This window comes from Cyanistes caeruleus, chromosome 2, assembly GCF_971803275.1.
Source record: "Cyanistes caeruleus chromosome 2, bCyaCae1.hap1.1, whole genome shotgun sequence".
Taxonomy (NCBI): Eukaryota; Metazoa; Chordata; class Aves; order Passeriformes; family Paridae; genus Cyanistes; species Cyanistes caeruleus.
The window spans coordinates 29,721,368-29,743,766 of NC_141702.1; the positions used below are offsets into that span (position 1 = coordinate 29,721,368).

Consider the following 22,399-nt stretch of genomic DNA (forward strand, 5'->3'; position numbering starts at 1 on the left):
AAGCTTGCAAAACAGGCAGATTTATTTATTTTAGTACAATTTACTTTGATCACTTACTTTCAGATAATTATTTTTCCAGTTAATCAGAATCTCTGTCTCATATTTTGACTTAAAAGGTGCTATCACCTTTACATTTCAGTAGAAAACATTGCTTTTATTTGTACTGAAAGCACAACCTTCTTTATTACTACCCCAGATACTACATCCATAGCATCTTTCTATTAACTGTCCACATACAGTTTGAAACATCATAGCCTACTTGGTTGTGATTTCTGGTCTGATGTTATGGAATGGAATTAGAGCTCCTTAGCATCAGCTTTTTCTTCTATGGAGAAAGTTACTTTCTTTACTTCATTATATCCTGTGATGAGTTACCTCAAGCCTGTGAGAACAATTGTAATCTTATCTCTTCGCTGCTCTTTGGTGGTACTTCATTGACCGTTAGCAAGCTGTTACCAGAAGATGGCTGCTTAAAAGATTCTGGATTTTCAAAATGCAGCTTTTAATTAATAGGTATTTTTCTCTCAAATCATCCTGGCAGCAGTCTTTGAGAACAGATGTGAAAAGGAGTTCCTCTAATACTGAAACTCAAGCTCCTTTTAATGTAAGATTAGGGCATACTAACCAAGGAACCTACAGACCATTCTCTTTCTTATCTAAAAAAGGAGGATCTGACTTCATTAAGGTATTTAAAGACTACATCTATACTTGTCCACTGAAGAACTATGTGCAGATTTTATTTTGACTGTAAATGTGGTAATGCCTGTGAACCAAAAGATCTTTCAGAAAGACAAAATCAACTGTCATTGTCCTCCAGCAAAAACTGGAGATCTTCATTCTTCTCTGTCAGTCAACTTTCTTCATTCTTAGAATCCCTCCCGTTCAGATGCAAGTGCTTCATCAACAGATTTTATATGCTTCTCCCCAGCATAAATGCCATAATGCAGGTTGTCATCCTTTACAGTAGCCCACGACATCTGCTTGGTGGAGAACCTTGCTGCCCACTCTCCTGCCTTGTTGACAACAATGACACCCCCCAAACCCCCAACTCGTGACTTCATGTAGTCTAATGCAGTGTCCGCCGCTACCTCTGGTGACATTCCTGAAAAGAAAAACAAAATCATTTCATAGTACCTGTCCTGATAGTTTAAAAATTCTCTTAAAATTTCACCCCTTCCCATGGAACCAATCGGATCTAACTTCTCTTTCAACTAGATTGGCAAGAATTTTCCAGTCTAACAAAGAAAGCATTTTTGGAAAGGCTCTGGACAGTTGCAAAGAGCTTCTATGCTGTGGTACTGCTCCAAATATTTATTTACATAGCTTCAGATTTTGATTCAGTTTCAGTGTTTAATACAAACTAACTCACAGACTTTATGTTCAAGACACACCATTTCTTATGCCATCATTTGACTGGAAAAAAATGCCAGTCTGCAAGGTTTTCATCAAAGGTTTGGGACAAGCTAGATCTAAAGCATTTACAATTTGGAAAAACACACATCAAAACAATAAAAAATTTCAGTCATCATCTCTGCTCTAGTTCCACTGGCTGCAACAGAGCTCAAAGCACGTACTACACATTGTCATAATTTATCAAAAGCAGACATCAGCATGACTCTTCCTGAAACTTCTGAAAGAAACCATCAGGCAAAATGAGGTCTCAATGTATTAGATGTCAAAGGACCAGCAATGCAACTTTAGCTTTTCACTACTTGATTCGTATTAGCAGGAGTATTTTCTAAATAAATCCAATTTTATAGGTACATCATACACACAGACCTGTAATAGCTGCAAAATATTTCTTCACTGCAAGTTTAAATATACATTCAGGAATGCAGCTGGCTTGGCCTAATTACCCTAAGATACGGACTGTCAGTCACGTTATGCAGCTTAGGTTATAGAACAAAACCTGACCTTCAAGCCTTCCCTGCAAATTTTGAGTTAAAAACCAAATAAAACCAGCACAGTCAGAATTATTCACAGCACTGGTGACTGACAGGATAAAGCTCCTTACTCTGACGCACGGGTGACACTGTGACTATTCAAGTCAGTGGCACTGTCTTCAAAGGGTCAGTATTTCACTGTTTGATTTTTCACCAAGACAACAGCTGCCACTATAACACTGAAATTCCAACAGCTGTTAAGACTGGCAAAGCAACTCAGTCCTGAAATATAGAAGTAAATTTTGCAGCCTTTGTCCAAAAGAGGATATTTTGTATCCACAAATTACCAAATAGCTAAACAGAATTATGTGGGCTCTACAGTTGTTCTTACATATGCAACTCCAGCTCGCTGTTCAAGGACTCAAAAAGCTGTAATAACGTGAGGGTTTGTTTTCAGTGCCTTCATGGAAACATGTGGGGAGGAGGGGCCGGGGGGAATCTAGTTGCTGACACGTTTGCCTGGCAGCTGAGTTATACTTCTGGGCAGAATGAATGAAGGTAAAGCAAGCATGGGCAGGGTGAACAAGTGCAAACCAATTAGACATGAATACATGTGGGTTCATTTTCTTTTTCTCTTTTTCCAATAAACTTTTTAATTTGAGACTCATTTGCCTTTCAAACTGATTAATCACGAGCCAGATAACTGCTATCAATGCATAAGTTGCAATGCAGCTAACATCAATCCAGAGAAGAAACTAAACACAGTTTAGACAAGAGCTTAGAAAGCTGTTCACAAATTGAATACTTAGAGACATAATTTAGAGAGTAAAGGGAGAGCATAACATGTTAAGAGCTTTGGGAAATAATCTGTAGGTTGTATTTTATGCTGAAACTGTCACGTCAGCTATGAGATTTAGAGAAATGCACCCATTATATGCAAACAGCCCTATAAAGTACAACAAAAATATTGCAGCTGTTACTTGTCTCTCTACTTACTGCTTCTCCAATGAAAATGTAAATTGAATGTTTTTCAACTATTTCCACTTAAGTTGATCTCAAAGCAAGTTACATTGTACTGCCCCAAAGCTACAGCTTTCTAAAAATAATGGTGATATCTATATTAATGATTCTTGAACTGCATGCAACACAAGTATGTTGTCTGGCTATGTTTACAGGCTGTAACATAATCAAGGGTTTAGATGACAGACTAAGTCATGAAGGTAAAGCTACAAAGGGTCATCCCACAGTCAGATTGCATTACAGCCACATAAGACATACTGTGTCAGCTGTTTACCACATACCCAGCCAGTTTAGTACATTTTCCAAAACAAAATGTCAATTGAAATCATGGTTAAAAAGTCTTAAAATAATTTCTGTTGCTGTAATCAGATACTTAAAACTTTACAGTTTATTAGAAGGGTAATATCCTGTAATTTCTATTTCAGTTCCAGTTATCTTTCTAGCCCTCCCTTACTGCTCTCTTAAATATATCTTATTTTTACTTGTTCTTTTTCCTGTTTACAGAATTCTAGTTTATAATTGGAGAAAAAATTATTAAAGAAAATTTTCATTAAAGTACAGAGTAATGTCTTTCAATGCACACTGATCTAAAGCATGATTCAGTGTCAGGCAGCAGAGGTAATTCTGTTAATCTCAGCTATTTTAGCTTTATTAATACTTTAATACTTTGTTTTGTTTTTAAAGTTTTTGTTTTAACCTATCCACATACCCCTGAGAGCAACTCTTCTGACAACTGTTCTAGGATGATAGCATATATACTGAAACCTGTGACTAGGCAATGTTTCCTATCCTCATTATTTCAAATTACAGGAAGTTTTGGATATACCTTGCTCCATGTGATAGAGAATCAGTCGGGCTAAGACCACTTTCATAATGCTCTCCCCATGTCCTGTGGTTGAAGTGGCACCAGAATGGTTGTCAGCATAACCTCCACTTCCTTTTCAAAGGGGAAAAAAAAGAAGGCAGTATTCTGTAATATGATTTTAAAGCCCTGCATTGTTTAAAATAGGTACCAAAAATTTCTTCCCTTAGGTCCATTAATTCTGTGCCTTTCTGAGAGAAAAGTGTCAGAAAAGCTTCTTTCTCATTTCTGCCACAATTTGAAAACTAAAATATATGAAAGAAATGAACAACAGTTGGAGCAAGTCAGCTGCCAAACTGAGAGAAAAGACTAGTGATCTGTTTGTGAACAAGAGGCAGAAGCAGGCCAACACTCCACAGGAATGGGCAAAAATATTTTCCAGAACAGCAAGGGAGGGTATAATGAAGATCAGCAAGATAGAGTCAGGATGCAGAATGCCAGGTCATATCAACTGAGAAGATATGAAGGAAGATCTAGTGAGGACATTGGTGAGCCGACCAGTTTGAGGGGAACTTACCCTCCACAGCAACTAAGAAATTTAAAGAGCATGGGCTCTAGCAAAACCTCACAAAGCATCCCTGATGAATCTTTGAAGTCCTCACCACAAGCAGAGTGTTTCTTCTGTTAACTCCCCTTTCCCCTTTTTTTTTCCCTCCCATCCTTGTTTTGCTGGCACATTCCACACCCTGTTCTTCACCAAGCTTCTGCTTGCTCAATACCTATACTTCTAGCACATCTCCTAAGAAAAGTATTTCCCAGGAGCTAGGAAGAAACTTACCACAGCATTATAAACAAGGTACTGGGGGAGGGGAAAGAGGCCGTGGAAGAGCAGTGAAAGTTTTTCCCTTCTGTTTCTTCCCTTTCTTGATCAGACCCTTTTAAAGGACTTCGTGGGACACGTGGAAAAACACTGCATATTAAGTCAATGCCCCCTTACCAAAGCCTCTGATGTTTAAAAGTACAGCTGACATTTCTGTATCAAATCCTGAAGATGCCTAGTGAGACCAAAAGTTGCAAACAATATGCTCAAAAGTGCACAGTTTCACTTGTCCTTCACAAATCCATGTTCCAAACTATAGGAATGCTGAACACGTTCTATAAAGGAGGAGGGTATTTGCAGTCAAAAGGCTGCAGCCAGACACAAAACTGAAAACCATAGTCAAAATCCAGAGGATACCAAAATGTTAGTAACTTTGCATGCAAAAGAAAGGCAGTTTTATAATAATCATATACTGCCAACAGCAATGCTATTTGAGTTTGGAACATGCTTTACTAAAAATAATTATTTTCCAAATCCCAGCTGTATGGTAGAACCGTGAAGCAATCAAATGGCAAGTCTGTTTCATGAGAGGAAGATGTCTGTGGAAAGGATTTTAAGTGTCTCTTTATACTTGGATAAGAGATCTCTTAAAATATTTCCTTTATTCCACACCACATCTATTGGGTTCTTAGACAGTCTTATCGGGGTTCTCTTAAGAACAGGAATTTACTCAAAGTTGCAAGTCATTTTATAACTCTTGCTCACTGATAGAAGCGGTAATTGCAATTACACCTTCTTTCTTAAGTATCAAGGAAACAGCATCTTACTATGGAGAAGGCTACATTTTTTGACTTAGCAGAAAGCAGAGCCATAAAAAAAGGAGAGCTTTATCAGAATCAACAGAAAGGAAACATAGGTGTTAGCACTAAATAAAGGACAGAAAAAACAAACTCTCATCCCTATTTTCCACACAGAACTCCCAATTCTTTCTTGCAAATCTCCATGCTCTAAGGAGCTTTAGCTTTGATAAATTTGAATGTTAGACCTCTGTTTCAGATAGACTAGTATTTATATTTTGTTTTACTAATGAAAAGGAGAATTGTAATACTTTTTTTCCTTTCTTTATATGAAGTACCCCTGAAAAGTGAAAGGCAAGATCCCATGCCCCATACCTATGCATGCTGTGTCACCAACACGGCCAACCAGTTTATTAGAGAGTCCTCCTGTGGATGTTGCACAAGCTACATTGCCTTCACTGTCTATAGCAACAGCACCAACTGTTCCAAGGTCTCTGCCAAGAAAAACAGTTCACAAAATTAGACAGAATTAAAGCATACCTGCCAAAGCACGTTGCCTTTATTTCCCAGGTAGCTTTAAAGAAGATTTCTACAACAGAATTACTGCTCATTATAAAACTATTTTTGCCATGCTTCTCATTACAAAACTAACAAGAAAAGTGCAACAGTTCTCACAAGCTTTGTATTTAACAGAGTAGAAAACACTTTTTTTTTAAATCTTTCCCCCACAACTTGTTTACTTTCATAGCATGGAAACTTGGGGAGGAAAAAAGACCGCAAAACAAAAGCACACAGGGCAGAAATACTTCTAGTCATTATAGTTCTGGAGTAGTTTTTTGGCTGACACACAAACTGACACACAACTTTCCCCTAAATGGCAACTCAAAGATGCAACAATTGGCTCCACTGTCTCAACGGGAGGTTAACCGGAATTATTAATGACAATGCGCATAAATGAGTGAATACAGAAAAGGACAGTAATGTTATGCATGCACTGAATCATTTCCTTCCTGTTCCTCCTCTTTCCTTTTCCTTACTCCCCTTAATGTTTGAAGGCTAAAAAAAAAAAAAAGCTTATTTTCCTTTCAACTAGTATTGCTCACAATGCATCATTAAGACATACTTCAGTCTTTGTACTCTGTAGCTATGTAATCTTGGTTTAAATCCCTTGGCCAGTAGACTCTGCTGAAACTGCACACTGGTTTAAAAATCTTCAGGCACTGAAGAAAACAGAAGTCTCAACTATATTTCTTCAACACAGAAAAGACATATACAATAGCCTGCTCAAAATAGACATGTGTAGTTGTGTATGGAAAAAAAAAAGCCTGTCGTGACTTACTGTAACAGTTGCTGCACTGAGAAGTGAGACATTACTGAGAAGCAACAGTTTAAATATCCATATATTCCAGTCTTAGCAATTCACGTAGGAATATAACCCAGTATGTGACTAGAAGTATACCAAACCCTGAAAATAATCTAAACCACTCCACACAGGAAAATAATTTGTAACAATCCTTCAAGGAACTACCCAACAGGCAACTCGAAAAGGAATACCTTTCGAATTTGCCTGGGCACTGGTGAGGGTTTCTCTATACCTCTGCAAAATCTAAGCTGATTAAGTCAGACAAAGACCTTGTGTACCTTGAAACCCACAGTCAATTTCTCAGAGACCCAACTTCCTGTTCCCTCCTGCTTATGTAAAATATCATACTGTCAGTCCCTACACTTCATTCACAGCAATTCAAAGCTGACTGATGAATCACAGGCCTTATAAGCTGCTCTGACATTTATGTGGAGACGGACCTCATCTCAAACTGATATGATAGTGCAGATGGGCTTCCCACCCATCCATCTGTTACAAATGATTTGCTGAAAAGAACATTAGTAAATTCAGTACTCCCTTGCACATTCATGTAGCACCCTTCAACCAACTAAAGTTAGATCCTCCTGAGAAATTAAGAAAGATGTATCCAGATGTACATTTTCTTAGGTAAGTATTTACCTTAGGCAACTGTGAAAATAAAAGCACACAGATGACACAGGCAGTAATTACCTGTTTAGGTATGAGAGCACAACTGGCAATAAATAACAAAGTGAATGTGTCTAACACACCTCATCTACAGTGGAGAAAATAGACAACTACACTTGATTTCTTACAGTCCCTTTTTTACTGCTTCAGTTTAACCTTTCCTTTGATCATCTTTAGAACAAAGGCAAAGAAAATACATGGCTAGTTGACTCCAAAACATTAACAAGGAAGACAAAACTATCAAATTATAATCATCTCTCTATTTTTAGTTATTGACAGTAGCAAGAACTTCAACAAGTACCTATGGTATACTGGAGGATGCTATTAAGGATTTTTTCCATCAAGAATTATTCCTATATACTACATATACTGTGATACAGAAAGTATTATTTGGATTTGTTCATTCCCTTTTGTCTAAATCTTACATTTACATGTAAGACATATACTTACACTATCCCCATTTAACTAATGAGTTACCTGCAATTTTGTCTCTCAGCACTGCACCAGTAGTGGGGTTTTCTGTTAATTGTTGTTAGGGTCCTTGTTAGTTAATATCTCCTCAAGTTACTCTAGCAGTGGGATTTACAGTGGGGCTAGAAGCCCATTTGCTACATTACAGCCAGACTCAGCACCCTTTCTGTGGGATTCTCAGGCAAACTCCAGTAATTCTTAACAAGGGTATTGCCAGAGTCTTTGCAGCATGAGACTACAGATAAATCAAATCACGCCTCGTTCTCGGCAAGAGGTGTGCAGGATGGAATGCTGTACATGCAATGGAATCCTAAGCTTTCAGCATAAATCAGTGCAGGCTTCTAACCAGCAGAGGAGAAAGGTATCTCTTATAGAGACACCAGATTTTACCTGCAAAGCCTACGAAACCCCAGGGTTTCCAACACTGTGAGGATCAGGAGATTGGAAGTAAAATATACACCAACCTTCGAATTCCCAGTATGATCTGGTATTATGGTGCCTCTGACTAACACTACTTCACCTTCTGTCTGTTCGCCTCAGGCAAGTTTCTGCATAATCACTGTGGACATAACAGGGAAAAAGAACATTCCACGTGTGATACAGAATGAAATGGGTTTGCATTAAAAAAGACGTGTTTTCAACTTTGTGAATTTGTGGTGGTATTTTGGTTTTCAGGAAAAGAACAGCATGGCCCAGATGAGAAAAAGTCTTCAGCCTCTCAGAAATACACAAGCTTTTTATTATCAGATATTTCAGAAGTCCATGCTGAAACTGAAGATGCCTAACACTTTTCAGAAAAAAAAAAAAAGGTAAGAATGAAGGAGTTATGAGGAATGAATGATGACTTAAATGCCATGCTATTCCAATTGATATGTTCAAGAGAACAAGAGGCAGTGGTGGCTACACCACCCTCAAATTCTTTGCAATGAGTGATAATGCCACACAGTCCTTGGACAGACTACAGATCAAAAGAAAACTTCTCTTGGATACAAGAAAAAGACTTAATGGTCAAGGAACAACATCACTTCGTTTACAAGACCATATTTACACTTTGTCTCATCATCACTTTGTTTTTCCTTCTAGCAATTCACTGAAAGTAACATATAGGTTGTAATTTATAGCCTCATTTCAAGGACTTTAATTAACATGCTCACAGAAGAAATTTCTTCCCTCTGATCTACAAATTCAGCTCTGCCCTGCCATTAGTCCTGCTTCACAAAACAGATGAACAGCACATAATAAATCATTTATGTAATGTAATACAGTGTTTTCCTGCACCACAAGCATGGATGTACAAATGGAAGCTCAAAACAATTTAGTGTTATATGCCTACCTCACAGACACAGAAAACATTCTTAACAGCCGATGTTTTTCATTCCTATATTGTCCACCTCACCTTCCTCCCAACTTTATACAAGACTGTGTTGTTTTCCAAGTGATGTTCATTTTGCTGTTGGGCAATACCATCCAGCAGCATATCTTTTCCCACCCATCACTACACTTGGTCATTTTTTTCATTCCTTTTCATAACCAACAGCCACAATCACCACTTAGAAGGAATTACTGGTCAAAGTCTGATGTTTAACTATCTAATCTAATTTAAAGACAAATCTGATCATCTACTTAACCAAGATCAGCTTTCTTAGGTTTTTGGGTTTTTTTATTTAACTTTAGTATGTGCACTGGAGATTTTTAAAAATAAGTTCCTCCACAGAAAAAGCTATGCAAAATAATACCTACTGTTTGTTATAGCTAATCTATGCACTTCTCTAACTGATGATTTTAAGAGCAGTAACAAGTTCTAACTTTGTTCTCCAATAAAGCCACAAAACCCATGCTATTGTCAAAGTGACCAATAATCTACTTAAGCAGCAACAAGTTTCATCCAGTTTGTTTCAGTAATTTAAGTTTAAGCAAATTCATTGAAAGCTTGATTTTCTACTGCTTTCAATAAAGACATACTGCAAAGACTGTATCAAACCACATAACATTTGGAATACAGGCCTTCAAGGTTTGTGTTTATTTGTTTGGGGTTTTGTTTTTCTTGGTCGCTTTGTTTGGGTGTTTTTGGTTTCTTCTGAGTTTTTTGGTAACCAGATAGCACAAATTAAATTATCCAAATTAGAAAAGAATATATATATATATTTTACCTACTTCTGAAACTCTTCAGGGTTGGAATCTGGTTCAAGGTTCTTCTTCCATCTCTCCCGGGATCTCTCAGTTATGAGTTTCTCCCCTGGAATTTCAGGAATACCCATGGCCTGAGCAAAGAGGTGTGCACCATGGTCAGTCAGCAGCATGTGCTTTGTCTGCAGAAAGACAAGAAATTCATTGAAAATTCTTCCTTGGTCTTGTACTGAGCAATTTTGTATAACTGCTATTTTTAGAAATATCTACACAAAGAAAATTACAAATTTTATTTTAAACATTTCTAAACTTCTGTCCATATCCCCTTCCACTATAGCTGAAAAAGCTTTCAGTTCTCCAAACCACAAAGCTTAACCATCAACAGAAAAGAACTGTACTTATCTATTTAAAACTTGGTATAATGGGAGAAGAAAAATTGATAAATTTGTTCTTTAGCTAATTCGTGTGCAACTGTTTTGTACTGTTTCAAATGAATCATCAAATTACGACATAACTGACTGTTTTGTCCAGTTAACGAAGAGATTTAGAAGGCTTTTATTCAAAAGAATGCTAAATAAATTCCTTTTTAAAGGCATTACACCTAGTAAAATAACCAACAAATGTAAACAGCATACAACTAAAATGTTCCTTATCATCAGATGAACAATATAATTTTAAATATTTCCTTCAACAAGCTACTATTCTTATTAACTCAGAGGATCAAATTTAAGCACAGAGTACTTTCTAATGGGTTTGACCAAACAATATTTACTCTTCCTAACAATACTTGAAAGTTCTATTTTGATTCCTTTATTTACAAAGCACTTCAAACCAGATTTTAATTCAACAATCTTAGTTAATTCCATGTTTCAAAGTCCATAGAGCTTGGTTAATTCATATTTTAGAGAAACTTGCCAGATAAATTTGTTTAATTAATCCTTATACTTTAGTAGCTCTGAAATCTGATTTTCTTTTTTTTTTTTTTTTTTTGTTTGTTTGTTTTAATGTGTCAAAAAGTATGCAGCAGCTTCTTGCACAATTACATAGCTGTCAATTGCTCATCAGAGCCTGGGAAGGTTTCAGAGAAGTGGTGGTCTGACTATACAACACAGAACAATTTCAGAGCAGAGCAGCTAACTTAGAGCAAGCATTTCTGTCCCTGCAGCAGCACAGCACACCAGAACACCTGAGGTTCAAGCAGAATCATGTGATGCTGGAGGCAGCAGGCCTGCAGAGCCTTGCAAAGCACCCATGTGGCACAGTCCCAGCTCTTGGCCAGAAGCAAGGACAGCAGAGGCTGGGTATTTCTATGTCATGCTACATTCTTGAGGACATTCAGAGTCTCAAAGCTTCAGGTTAAGATGTTGCAGACCATCAACTGCTGTTGATTTCTACAGCAAAGACAAGTAATCATTACCATGACCAACACACAGCACTGCATTGTTTTAAAGGATTCCAGACAAACCTCTTCCCATATCCAAGACACTGATCTCTACTTAACCCTGTTACAGCCTCTGAATTAAGCCCTTTGGACAGGGACAGAGGACTACACTTTAGAAACATTTCTGATGTTGCAGACCTGCTATCAAACATTTTTGAAAATTTAAATGCCTTTTTAATTAATCTTTAATGCATGAGAGTACTGTTTTAGGGAATACTAAAGGTGACAAGGCAGAAGTCCCCTGTACATGTGAAAGCAGACATCAGGCTTTCATGCTGAGTGCTGTTACCATATTACCAGACAATGTAAGACCTACCTATTTCTAACAAAACTAATAGGTAGTGTTCTTTGACTTGAAAGCCAACTTCTTTGTGCAACACTGCCCCCCTCTGCCACTACCACTAACCCATGAGAAGCACACAATACAATACTCAAAATAGTTTTGGTTTTAATTTGTGGATGTGGGTTGGGGTTTTTTATTGTTTGGTGGGATTTTTGTAGGAAATTTGAAATTTACTTTAGTCTTGATCTGAACCAGAAGGCTGTGTCCTCCATCCCTTCCTTTCTTCAGCAACTAAGACTATATAATCCTTTAAATAAGTTTTAAAAATATAAAGCTTTATTATAAAAAAAGGAAGTTACTTCTAAACTTTTTCATAGGATTCCATCCCATTGCAAATATGCATAACATATGCACCTTCCTAGACTACACAAACTTGAGTATTGATAAATAAACTTCTATGACAGGACTTTGTGTTTGGGGTTTTTTTTTCCTTCTTTTTCAGTCTTCACTGAAAATAAGATGTCTTAAGGTGATTTTTGTCATTCTCTTCAGCAGATGTTGTCAGTCAAAAGAACTAGTAGAACACTGTCAAACAATGCAAAAAGCACATTCTTCTGTCTCATTCTTCCAGTTTCATTAATATGTTTGCTAATGTAAGTGCCTGGAAGACATTTACATAAAGTAATCCAAAAGGACAAGGAAAGGGTTCAAGAGATCTTACAAATAAGTAAAAAATGATGGCACTTTTAGTTAATTTCACTGGAAATGAGGAAAATACCCCAAATTTCTACTTGGCCTAAAGTTCAAAGCATCACAGTTGTTTATTTAACAATTCTGGCAGCACAGAAAAAAACCTGGCCCTTTGCTTACAGAAGTCTGTGTTCTAAGCTAAATTACTTTTCACCTCATGTAAAGTCCTGCACAATAAGAGTAGGGGAAAACACACATAGCTTACATATACCAATGAATTAGTGCTATAATGTTCATGAGAAGCCTATCTAATGAAGTGTTGGACCTGAGAAGGGTTACATACCCCAAATTAAAAAAAAAAAAAAAAAATCACTTCACTATATCGTTATATTTATGTTCAATACAAACAGGAATAATTAAACAGAAATTTAAGTGCTTTTTCAATAATGTGTTATACTAGTTAATGTACTAAAAGTTTTCCACTTCTAGAAGCTACTGTGAAAAACAGTACAGTAAATAATGAATGGAAATTATTCTGGTGCTCTCCTTTTTTCTGCTCCATGAATTTGGACAAGTTTGAGCCCAGTGGGAAAGTGACAGCCAAAAATGACAAATGTGTTGCAGCAACAACGTAGAGGAGCTACTCTGGCCACCAGATGGAGCTCACACTGTTCCATAATAGGATGGAACTACAATTACAAGCAGAAGTACTGTGTGGTTTTGGTTGGTTTGTTTGTTTTCGGGAGCTGCATGCTTCAAAATTCTTTATGGCATTAAAGCACCTCAAAACCACTGGGAATTATGCATACAGACTGAAGACCCCAGGAAAACTATCCTTATTGCCCCCAAGTCACACAGTTAAAATATTTTTTAATTAAGCACAGTACAACAAAACACACTATAAAATGCACTGTGAAATACCCTGGGTTGGTGTCTCAAAATTCCTGTCCAAGATAGATGGGAAACAGGAGCAACATCAGTTGGTATTCCCATTTACAGGAGATGGAGAAGCGCAGAAACTCGCCGCAAGATAACATCAAGCAATTTAGGCCAACATTTACATTTGAGATTTATCATTATGCACATAGATTTTTTTGCATTTTGGCAAAGAGTAATACCTTTACCACAAAATGTCATGGTGTTAGGGCTACACTATTATACTTGGTCCCGTACAGTAGAACTTTATGATTTCATTTCAAATTTAGTATGGATGCTAGCTTTGGAACAGGCTGCAGGGAGCTGCAGAAACTGCAGGCCCATGGCCTCTCAGTCCTGCCTGAGAAGCTAGCCTGGGAATTCAAAGGAGGATTTCAAAACAATCCTCAGAGACAGAAAACAACTGCCAGGTGCTGTTTATCTGTCCTCTTGTTCTCCTTGCAGGAGGGAGTCAGGGGGGTTGTGTGCCCCTGACCAATGATGGTGATGTAGCACTTTGTTAACCAGTAAGAGTTTCCTTTTTGTACTTTCCACGTATCTGTCTATAAGACAGGCCTGAAGCAATAAACTAGAGGAATTCTCCTGTTGTGACCCCCTTGAGGGTCCGTGTCGTTCTTTATCGCCGTTCCCAATCGGAACGACAATTTAGCCTCAACACTTTTGAACACCAGCAGCACCATGCAATGACCTTGTAATAGACAAGACAGAGGAGAGAGCTGTTTCTAGTAATTTCTAGTTAATGACAAAATAAATCCATATGAAGGAAGCAACTTTATTCATCACAACTTTTAACACTGCTTTCAAGTAAACATACATTTCACAGAAGTATTTATATCCAATATATTAGTGAAACATTCTGATCTTAAAAACAGAACTATCCTACAATTAAGGACACAAAAAAATTCTATCTGCTTTGGAGGCCATTGAGGACAAGATAAATGTCAATCATCTTTATGGATCACCAAAACAGTTTTTGCTTCCTCAGAAGTCAATCTGAAAGGTGAGAGAAACGTAAGTCTTCTTTACTGGTGTTTTTATAAATACGAACCTTCTCAACAATGGGGCAGCTGCACTAGTAGGATGAAAATGTAAACTTCAAAGACAGGACAAACTTTTGGTCACTGTCACAGCCTCATAACAGTAAAACAGACAAATATCACACAGATCACTTACTCCCATCCTGACATAGAACAGTTGTACCACATCTGAAAAATAAGGTAAGTCTGCTGTGGCAAATATTAAACGGACTTAGTGGAATAAGGTGGGATTGATCTTATATAAAAGGTCAAGTAATATTTTACTGCTCTGATGAATTGGATTATCTAGGAAAATCTGTCAGCACGACATAGAGCTAATGTTATCTTCTACTGACAGTAGACTACAACTGTCCTTGTGCTACCACCTGATCAGGTCACAGTGGAGAAGGCTGCTCAGAACAACAAAGGAGTGCATTACATAGCCAAATATGTAACTGGGTCATTTAATTCAGTTCCATACCACTGCAAAGTGAACAGTGTATTACCTAACTTTAATATTGCAAGATCAAGCACAACACCCAGTGGCAACATAAAAGCTCTTCAAAAGCCAAGTGAAAAACAACAAAAATACCCTTGAATACCAGCACTGGAGCTACAGAAGACCAACATGTATAGGTCAAGTTATGTTTCCTTAGAATGCTATTGTTTGTAAGTATTTCTCAAAAACCCTTAAAGTAAGTGCTTCATGGTCATGATCACAGTTTCCAAGGACTGATCCCTTCCTAACTGCTTTAAAGCACTACACAAACATCATCACTGAGGTGTATCAATATACTGGATGAAGTTCAAAAGAAAAGAAAATGCTTCATACTCAAGTAGATAACCAGCATACCTTTTCCATAACAAGTCGAGCAAGTTTTATTGGGTTTGCTATGCACTTAACTGCAGATACTGCTCCAGAGTCTAAATTTTTTCCATCCATGATAATGGCATCCATTTCTACTTCACCTTTTTCATTTAGAACAGATCCACAACCTAAAGACAAATAAAAAAAAATTAGGGGCCAAGAGAAAAAGAAGAAAGTCATTAAGAGCTAACCACCCAGGTGATTCAATTATAAGCTCTCATCAAGCAACCTTTCTTTTTCCCACTTTGCTGACTTACTGAAAGTATCTCCCAAATACAAACAAAACAGCAGAAACACTGCTGAGTATAACCACAAAATCCAGCCATTAACAGTCTCATGGAGTACAACATCTATTTAAAAACTGAGTTTTATTTTTTATAAGATGAAAACACACTTCCAACACCATCCAAATTATCTACTTGGTATTAAAGTTAAATCAACAAACCATCACAAACAGAATTTTTTATTCCCCAGATCACTTTTAAGTGTACAAAACTATTTTGCCTTCACAGTTCTTCTAAAGGAGGATACACCACCACCCAAAAAAGGAATAGTGTAACTTTTGGTCCTATCAACAGATTAACATCACACAGCACTCCAAGAAACTGCCAAAATTAATGGAGCAGAATAAGTGTCCTCTTACTACAGTAGCAAAAGCTTGAAATAACAAGTTCTTCCATTACCAAATAAAAACAGTATATAGAGTAATTTTAAAAAATAGAAATTAAGTAATAAAACATCAGGTAGTTATCTTCTATAATCATCAGTGCTCACTAACCTAATTGAAAATTAATGATGTACAAAATGAAACAATGCAAATTGTGTGTTTTTTAAAATAATGCCAATAATTGTACCACAGAAGAATAATAGGTTGTAAGTCATCAAATGCACAAGCCTTGCTAATATAGATGGTAAAGACTAAACCTGAAAAGAAGTACAAAACCAAACCAAAATATGGCAGATTTACACAGGTAGGTAAAAAGGTAAAAATGCTTTTTACCTGAGCATTTACAATGCTCAGGTAAAAAGACCTGAGCATTGTACATAACTAATCCAGTAGGGTTTTTCTCCTTTCTGTTAAAGGAACATTAAAGCTGTCCAGAAACCACTGTTAATAACTGACATAAAACTTCTACTCCAAAGTACTTCAGACCTTAATATATGAAATTAAAACCTTTGTGACAAAAGGCAGCTAAATCCTGTAATTCTTCTTGTAATCTCAAAAACTGCCCTTGCCACGTACAGACACACCCCCAAAAATTTTTTACCTGTCTCCAACTGCATTAATTATTCCACAGTTCAGTCCTACATCATTCACAATATGTTAATTTCTAGACTGATCTGTAAAGAGCTTACAGTTTAATTGCCTTGTACAACTTGTGTCAACATCATTCTTCCAGCTTTTTCTTGTGCTAGTAAGGAATTGTTTTCTTAGCTAAACCCTGCCATACTCTTAACTTCTTTTGACAGGGTAGGCTTTCTAACATGTGATCACAAAATTCCCACTAGAATTAGGGTACCATTTCTCAAGCATCAGTGACCAGAACCATGGTTCCATGGTTCAAGGAGGCCCCTTCATCACTGCATTAAGAGTATCCTATGTCTACTGGACATACCTCATAGGATACATGTTAGGATTTTCTAAAACTTGCTGAGCAGAAAACAGTTGCAGACAGTTTCTGTAACCAAAGGCAGCTTTCTAAAAAAGTCTCCTCTTACAGCTGGTAAAGAGATACATGTACCTTCTAAGAACAATTTATCCCACTTGCCATAGACTCACAGAAAGGCCTGGGTTGGAAAGGATCTTAAAGATCATCTACTGCCAACTGCTTTCCACAGTCAGGAACACCACCCACTAGATCAGGTTGCTCAGGGCATGATCCAACCTGGCCTTGAATACTTGCAGGGATGGGGCATCCACAACTCCTACAGCTTTGAAGCTGTGTAGCCAACTTTTGCATTCCACTAATCACCACAAAAGTCTGTACGCCACTGTAAAGCTACTTACTAAACTTGAGGTGATCTCAGGTGGGATGAATCCTCCCTTCTGTGGTTACCTTTTACCAGTAAAGGTAAAGTAAAAGGCTTCCTTTTTATCTGCCTTCCAAACCAATGGGTAGGGACTACCAGCCTCTGTGGCCATGGTATCCATTGGCAGACGAAAAATAAAAGAAACAGACAACAGAAGACAGACAATCTAGGAGGAAACAAATAATCAACATATCTGACATCAGCCTAATCACAGCTGGGATACTGAGAGGAGTACTGCAACTCTCTCTGTCTGTGGATAGATAGATCTATTCTCTGCAAAGGCTGCATAGGAAAGAGTGTGCAAGGATCAACAGAATGTCAGTTCTTACACCTGGAGTACTCACGCCAAGCTGGTTCATACTCCTAGCCAAAGAGATGACACAGAAATATAACCACGCCACAAGTAGAACTTGGTAACTTTACTGTGCTGCACAAGTCACAAAAATGGTAATTTTATACACCAGTATAGCTTCTGAGCCCTTGCACTAAGCCTACATCAAGATGATCCTAGATAGCATGGCTACACCCTTCCATGCAAAAAAGGACACAACTTGATTGTTCTGCCCATTCTTCCCCATCTTTATTGTTGTCTCATAGCAATGTCTGTGCTTGCCTAGAAAATATTACAGCAAAATTGATTTTATTCTTTTATGAAGATAAATACTACACAGTGAGTTTTAAACAGCCACTTCAATCAGGGTCCTCTTCAGCTAATTTTTCTTTCAGCTAATGTTTGTCAGATTCTGAGAGCAGCTGTACCTAATAAGATTTAACACAATTAGATATATCTGTAAGTAACAGACTACTTGCTGCTTAGATCATCATAGCCGAACCTGAAAAATGGGTGGAGGCTCAAGTCCAGTTAAGTAAAAGCTAAATGAGAGAATGCCACCCTGATGCTAACTATATAAAAGTACAAACTACATCTCCAGGTCCATTTCATGATTTCAGCTTGAATGCTCTAAAAATGAAAATGTTCAACCCAAGACAGAAACAAAACAATGAAAGTTTCATATTAAAATAAGCTGCTCTCAACTGCAAGGTGAGACAGAACGAATGAAGTTCTGCACATAAAATAATAGCTATGCTATCTATAATACTGAGCACCTACAGCTATTTCATTCCATGTTGTTTTCTGACATACCATGGTGGAAGTGGGGAAATATTTTTGCTGAAATTCATCAAAATAATAAACTTGAGGTCCTAAGAAGAGGAGAAAGTATTTGATTACTACCACTAACATTAATTCACATTACTGATTAGGAAATCCAGTTATGAACCCTTACTATAAGAAGGTACAGATTTATGACTCATACCATTATTGCATTGCTTCTCCAGTATTGTTTACAAAATTACTAATTGCAAACATTAATGAAGAGAAACACACCTAAAATCCCCAAAACTAGTATTTCTATGGCAATAGGTAAAGGTCAAGCACTGAGGATTACGCAATGCTGCAAGGTATATCCGAGTGCCTTAAAGAGGAACATTAACACATATTCCATAAGAGTCCATGTCTTAAAAGTGGATATTCATAGCACAGTAACAGAAGATTTACAGAAGAGTAAAACAGCACTACACAAATTAAATGGCTGATAGATAACACTGAAGAATGGGAAAAGCATAAGTCATCTTCCTAAGCGTACTCATGAGAAACTACAGTACATACCATGGTGAGAAATCCACTCACAAAATTTATTTTGTGAAACTAGTATTTACTCCACTGCAATGTACATAAATCAATAATAATACAAGCTAGAATTTGCAGAAGCATCTGGGCAAAACACTTGAAATATAATATGATTTTAAATCCACTTAATTATTAAAAAACTTACCTGCATTAAAATGAGGGTCATCTTCCATTGACCGCACTGCCTCCTCAACTGCATCTACAGCACTGCCTCCCTGCCTCAGGACACAGTAACCTCGCAGTGCAGCTCTGACAACACCAGCACGACATCCCTCTTCTCTCTCCTTGAAGATCCGGCCAGCTCCACCATGCACCACGATGACAGGCTTCATCCTGCCAAGTTCCTCCCCAGGCTTTCAGCTGTGCACACAGGTCAGCCGATTGGAAGGGGTAGTCTTTAGCATGTGCTTCATTCTACATGGAGAATGGCTCCAGGTTAGGTAACGCATATGGGCAGTTTGCCACAATTTTACCTTTTGGGAAGCCAAGCACTCACATGGATGAGCTCCTAATCCAGTCTGGATGAGACCCCAGGCAATTTGGTGCAACTCTGAGGCCAGCCCTGCTTTGAGGAAGGATTTGGGTGAAGTGGCACAGAAAGGGCCCCTTTCAGGCTAAGTTACTCTACAATCTTGTTGCTTAGTATGAACATTGTGTGGTGATTATACATTACATGAGAACAAGCCTTGAGTAACCCCTGACCCTGCTAACTGCTCTTTGTTTTAGATGGGTAGCCTGTTGTCAGAGTACAGTAATATCACCAGCAATAAGGAAAGGCAACTGACCCGACCCGAGTTAAAGGCTTACCCTGCTCAACCCCCTGGATCCGAGACCTCTGGCCTCTTGCAACACTTTGAAGTTCGAGCAAGAAAACAAGGTGTTCATTCACACCTGGCAGCAAACACCTTGTTGTTACTGCTCATGGCCTCCTACGAGCTAAAGAGATTGTTGCTAGCTGCTACACACCTTTGGTGATGCAAATCACCGATTTTGATTCCAGAAAAAGGCAAAGAACCAGCAGCTAACTCGTCTCCTGCTGAAATCTGGGGCACCTCTCAGAGAAAACTCCCCTTTTGAAAAAGTTTCTCGGGGACGGCTATTTTTGGAGGCTGTGAAGACTAGAAACTAACAGCCTTTCCCCTCATCCTACAGGCAAACCCCCCGACAGAGCCCCCCGCAGCCCTCCGGTCCCTCGCATTCCTGCTGCCCCAGGGGAGGCCGGCCGGGATGCCAGCAAGCGGGGAACAGAGGAAATCCCAGCCGGGGCCGCTGTGGGGCACAGCATCCCGTAAGCGAGGCTGCTCGGGCTTTTATTTCAGCCAGCAGCAACGCTCTTCCCTCACTCAGCACACGCTACCCTCGGCCGTAGGCTCAGGCCTGCCGCGCTCAGGGCAGGCCCCCGGCGCTCTCCCGCCCGCTCCCGGCGTTCCCGCGGGGTCAGATCCCACCTGCAGCGCCCCGTCCTTGCTGTGACTCACGGCCGCCCTGGGCGCGCTCCCGTGCGGGTGCCCGCGGCAGCGTGGGGCGGGCGCAGCCCCAGGAACGCTTATGCAGGCGGCCGCCCTTAAGAGACATGGCGGCCCCGGGGCGTGCCCGCACCTGACATGGCGGCCGCTACCGCTCGCAGCCCGCGGTCTCCGCCCTGCTCCGGCAGGGGCCGGGCCGCTGCCGCCGGCCCTGGGGCAGGGCGGCCCGGCCCTGGGCTGCGGAGGGCGGGTGCCTCCGGGCCGTGCTCATGCCGGCGTGGTGCCCCCTCAGCCGCAGTGCCGCCGCCGCCCTGCGCACGGCCACAGCCGCGCTCTCAGACCAGCAGGCCGCCTGCCACCGCTTGATTTCCCCTCGAGTTCAATTAGAAAAATTGCACCTCTCCCCAAAATCGATCCCCAGCAGCACGTCCCGCGTGCTCACCCTTCCCTCTGGCCGGGCCGGGTTATTCCCGTTCCCAAAGCTCGGGCTGGCTGTGGAGTTTTGTAACCTGAACGGAGCTGTATGCCCAGGGAGCTTGGGTCTGGGGGGATCATTGCGCTCTTCCCAGGCAGGTTGGCACAGACTACTGTATATATCTATGTCTCCATATATATACATACATATATACATATATATAGGTGAGGGTAAGCTGTATGTGGCCACACTGTTCCCTAACTGATGGCAAAGGCAAGAACTGAGCCTGATGTTTGTTTCATTCCTAATTATACAATGCTGGTGGAAAAAAAACTGTAGTTAACTAAAAGTAGAGCTGCTAAAGGTTCTTCCTGAGAAGTGAAAAATAGAGCTTATGAAAAAATCCTCGTAATTCTGAACTCCCTTACCTGTGTAACTAGAAGTGTAAAAAAAGATTTCTCAACATTTGTTCAAACTACTGGAGTGCATCTGGCCTTCTCCCTTGACCATTCTTGCTTTGCTCACCTCCTCTCTGCTCCCTTGGCTTTGTTGAGATGTAGTTCGGGCTGCAGGGAGAGTGAATGCAGCCTGCTGTGTCCACTCAGTGTTGAGGGGACACGGCTGTGCAAAAAGGGCGAGGATTTATGGCAATGTGAAAGTCACTCAGTTTAAGAGTGCAGCTCCTAAAACACTCAAAAAGTGTTTTGAGCCTAAAGGTTTGTCAGAATTAATTAGTGTGGTTTAATGAAAAGGAAATACTCCTGATGTTTTGTTTGTTTTTTCCTTTTGTTGCTGGTAGACTTAACACAGAGACATTAAAATTTCTTACATTAATTATTTGAGAGTGCTGCCTGTTTGTAGACCATTTATCTTGTTTTCAGAGACAAGATGGTTTCAATACAGGAAACCAATACTATTTAGATTAAATAGTTTAGAAGAGTCATTTTGGTTGTGTGCATGGACAGCTGAACACAACACTTATATAGTAAGTTTAAATTTTAGTATTAGTCTAACATTATGATTCATCAAAACAAGGGTGTCACTTGATAGAACTGGAATAATCTGTTTCTACACCAGCTTTTTACCTTAGGGTCTCTTTGGCCACTGCCTTTGTCATTGTGGTCAAACAATTGATGTGTTTTAGAAAATGCTGTAAATCATCTCAGAGCAGACTGGAAAGTATTAGTATTTAGTTTTATGATTATTATTTAGGTTTTTAAAATTAGCACATTGAATTGCACATCAGGAACCTGTCCTAAAGCTATGTAAACTGTTAGGATAAGTTTAAAATAATTGCTCTAGAAATCTGTTGGTTTTGTTCTTGCTAATTTTCGTAGGAGACCTTTGTGTAATATTATTGCCCAAGAAACAATATTTTAAATGTTCAGAATAAATTAGGGGGTTGCATGTGTAGCCTTGTGGAAATTAACTTTCCTGCTTGTAAGCTGAATGTGCCTTACTTGAAAGAAGTGGGAACATGTTATCATAGGTAAGTGTAGAGGGCTAAAGTGGAGAAGTAAGTGATCTCGGCTCATGTGGATAGGGAACATGTGTGTAAAAATACTCTGATGTCGTAGGGTCTACTCTGCACTTCCAGTGACTAAAATACAACTG

The 22,399-nt window shown here is 39.0% G+C and overlaps 1 protein-coding gene across 11 annotated transcripts; it reads right to left on the bottom strand.

Moving 5' to 3' along the window:
* Positions 1–21,455, bottom strand: ASRGL1 (asparaginase and isoaspartyl peptidase 1). Of its 11 annotated transcripts, none has more exons than XM_086876225.1 (8): positions 20,353–20,510; positions 19,401–19,466; positions 19,050–19,318; positions 15,169–15,311; positions 9,977–10,131; positions 5,698–5,816; positions 3,730–3,840; positions 1–1,102 (listed from the first exon to the last, which is right to left on the bottom strand). In XM_086876225.1, the coding sequence occupies exons 3-8, from the start codon at positions 19,234–19,236 to the stop codon at positions 867–869; spliced, it is 951 nt and encodes a 316-aa protein (XP_086732351.1). In that variant the 5' UTR covers positions 19,237–19,318; positions 19,401–19,466; positions 20,353–20,510; the 3' UTR covers positions 1–866. The 11 variants fall into 11 exon arrangements, with proteins under 11 accessions (XP_086732351.1, XP_086732352.1, XP_023778168.1 ...); XM_086876226.1 differs by lacking the exon at positions 20,353–20,510 and adding an exon at positions 20,262–20,330; XM_023922400.2 differs by lacking the exons at positions 19,401–19,466; positions 20,353–20,510 and adding an exon at positions 21,214–21,455.
* Between the last annotated feature and the right edge of the window lie 944 nt (positions 21,456–22,399).

Coding starts and splice junctions, on each gene's coding strand:
- ASRGL1 (XM_023922400.2), bottom strand. CDS start 19,236: ATGAAGCCTGTCATCGTGGTGCATGGTGGAGCTGGCCGGATCTTCAAG. Junction 3,841..5,697: donor TGGTGACACAGCATGCATAG/GTATGGGGCATG, acceptor CCCTTTGAAAAG/GAAGTGGAGGTTATGCTGAC. Junction 1,103..3,729: donor TCTCTATCACATGGAGCAAG/GTATATCCAAAA, acceptor TTTTCTTTTCAG/GAATGTCACCAGAGGTAGCG.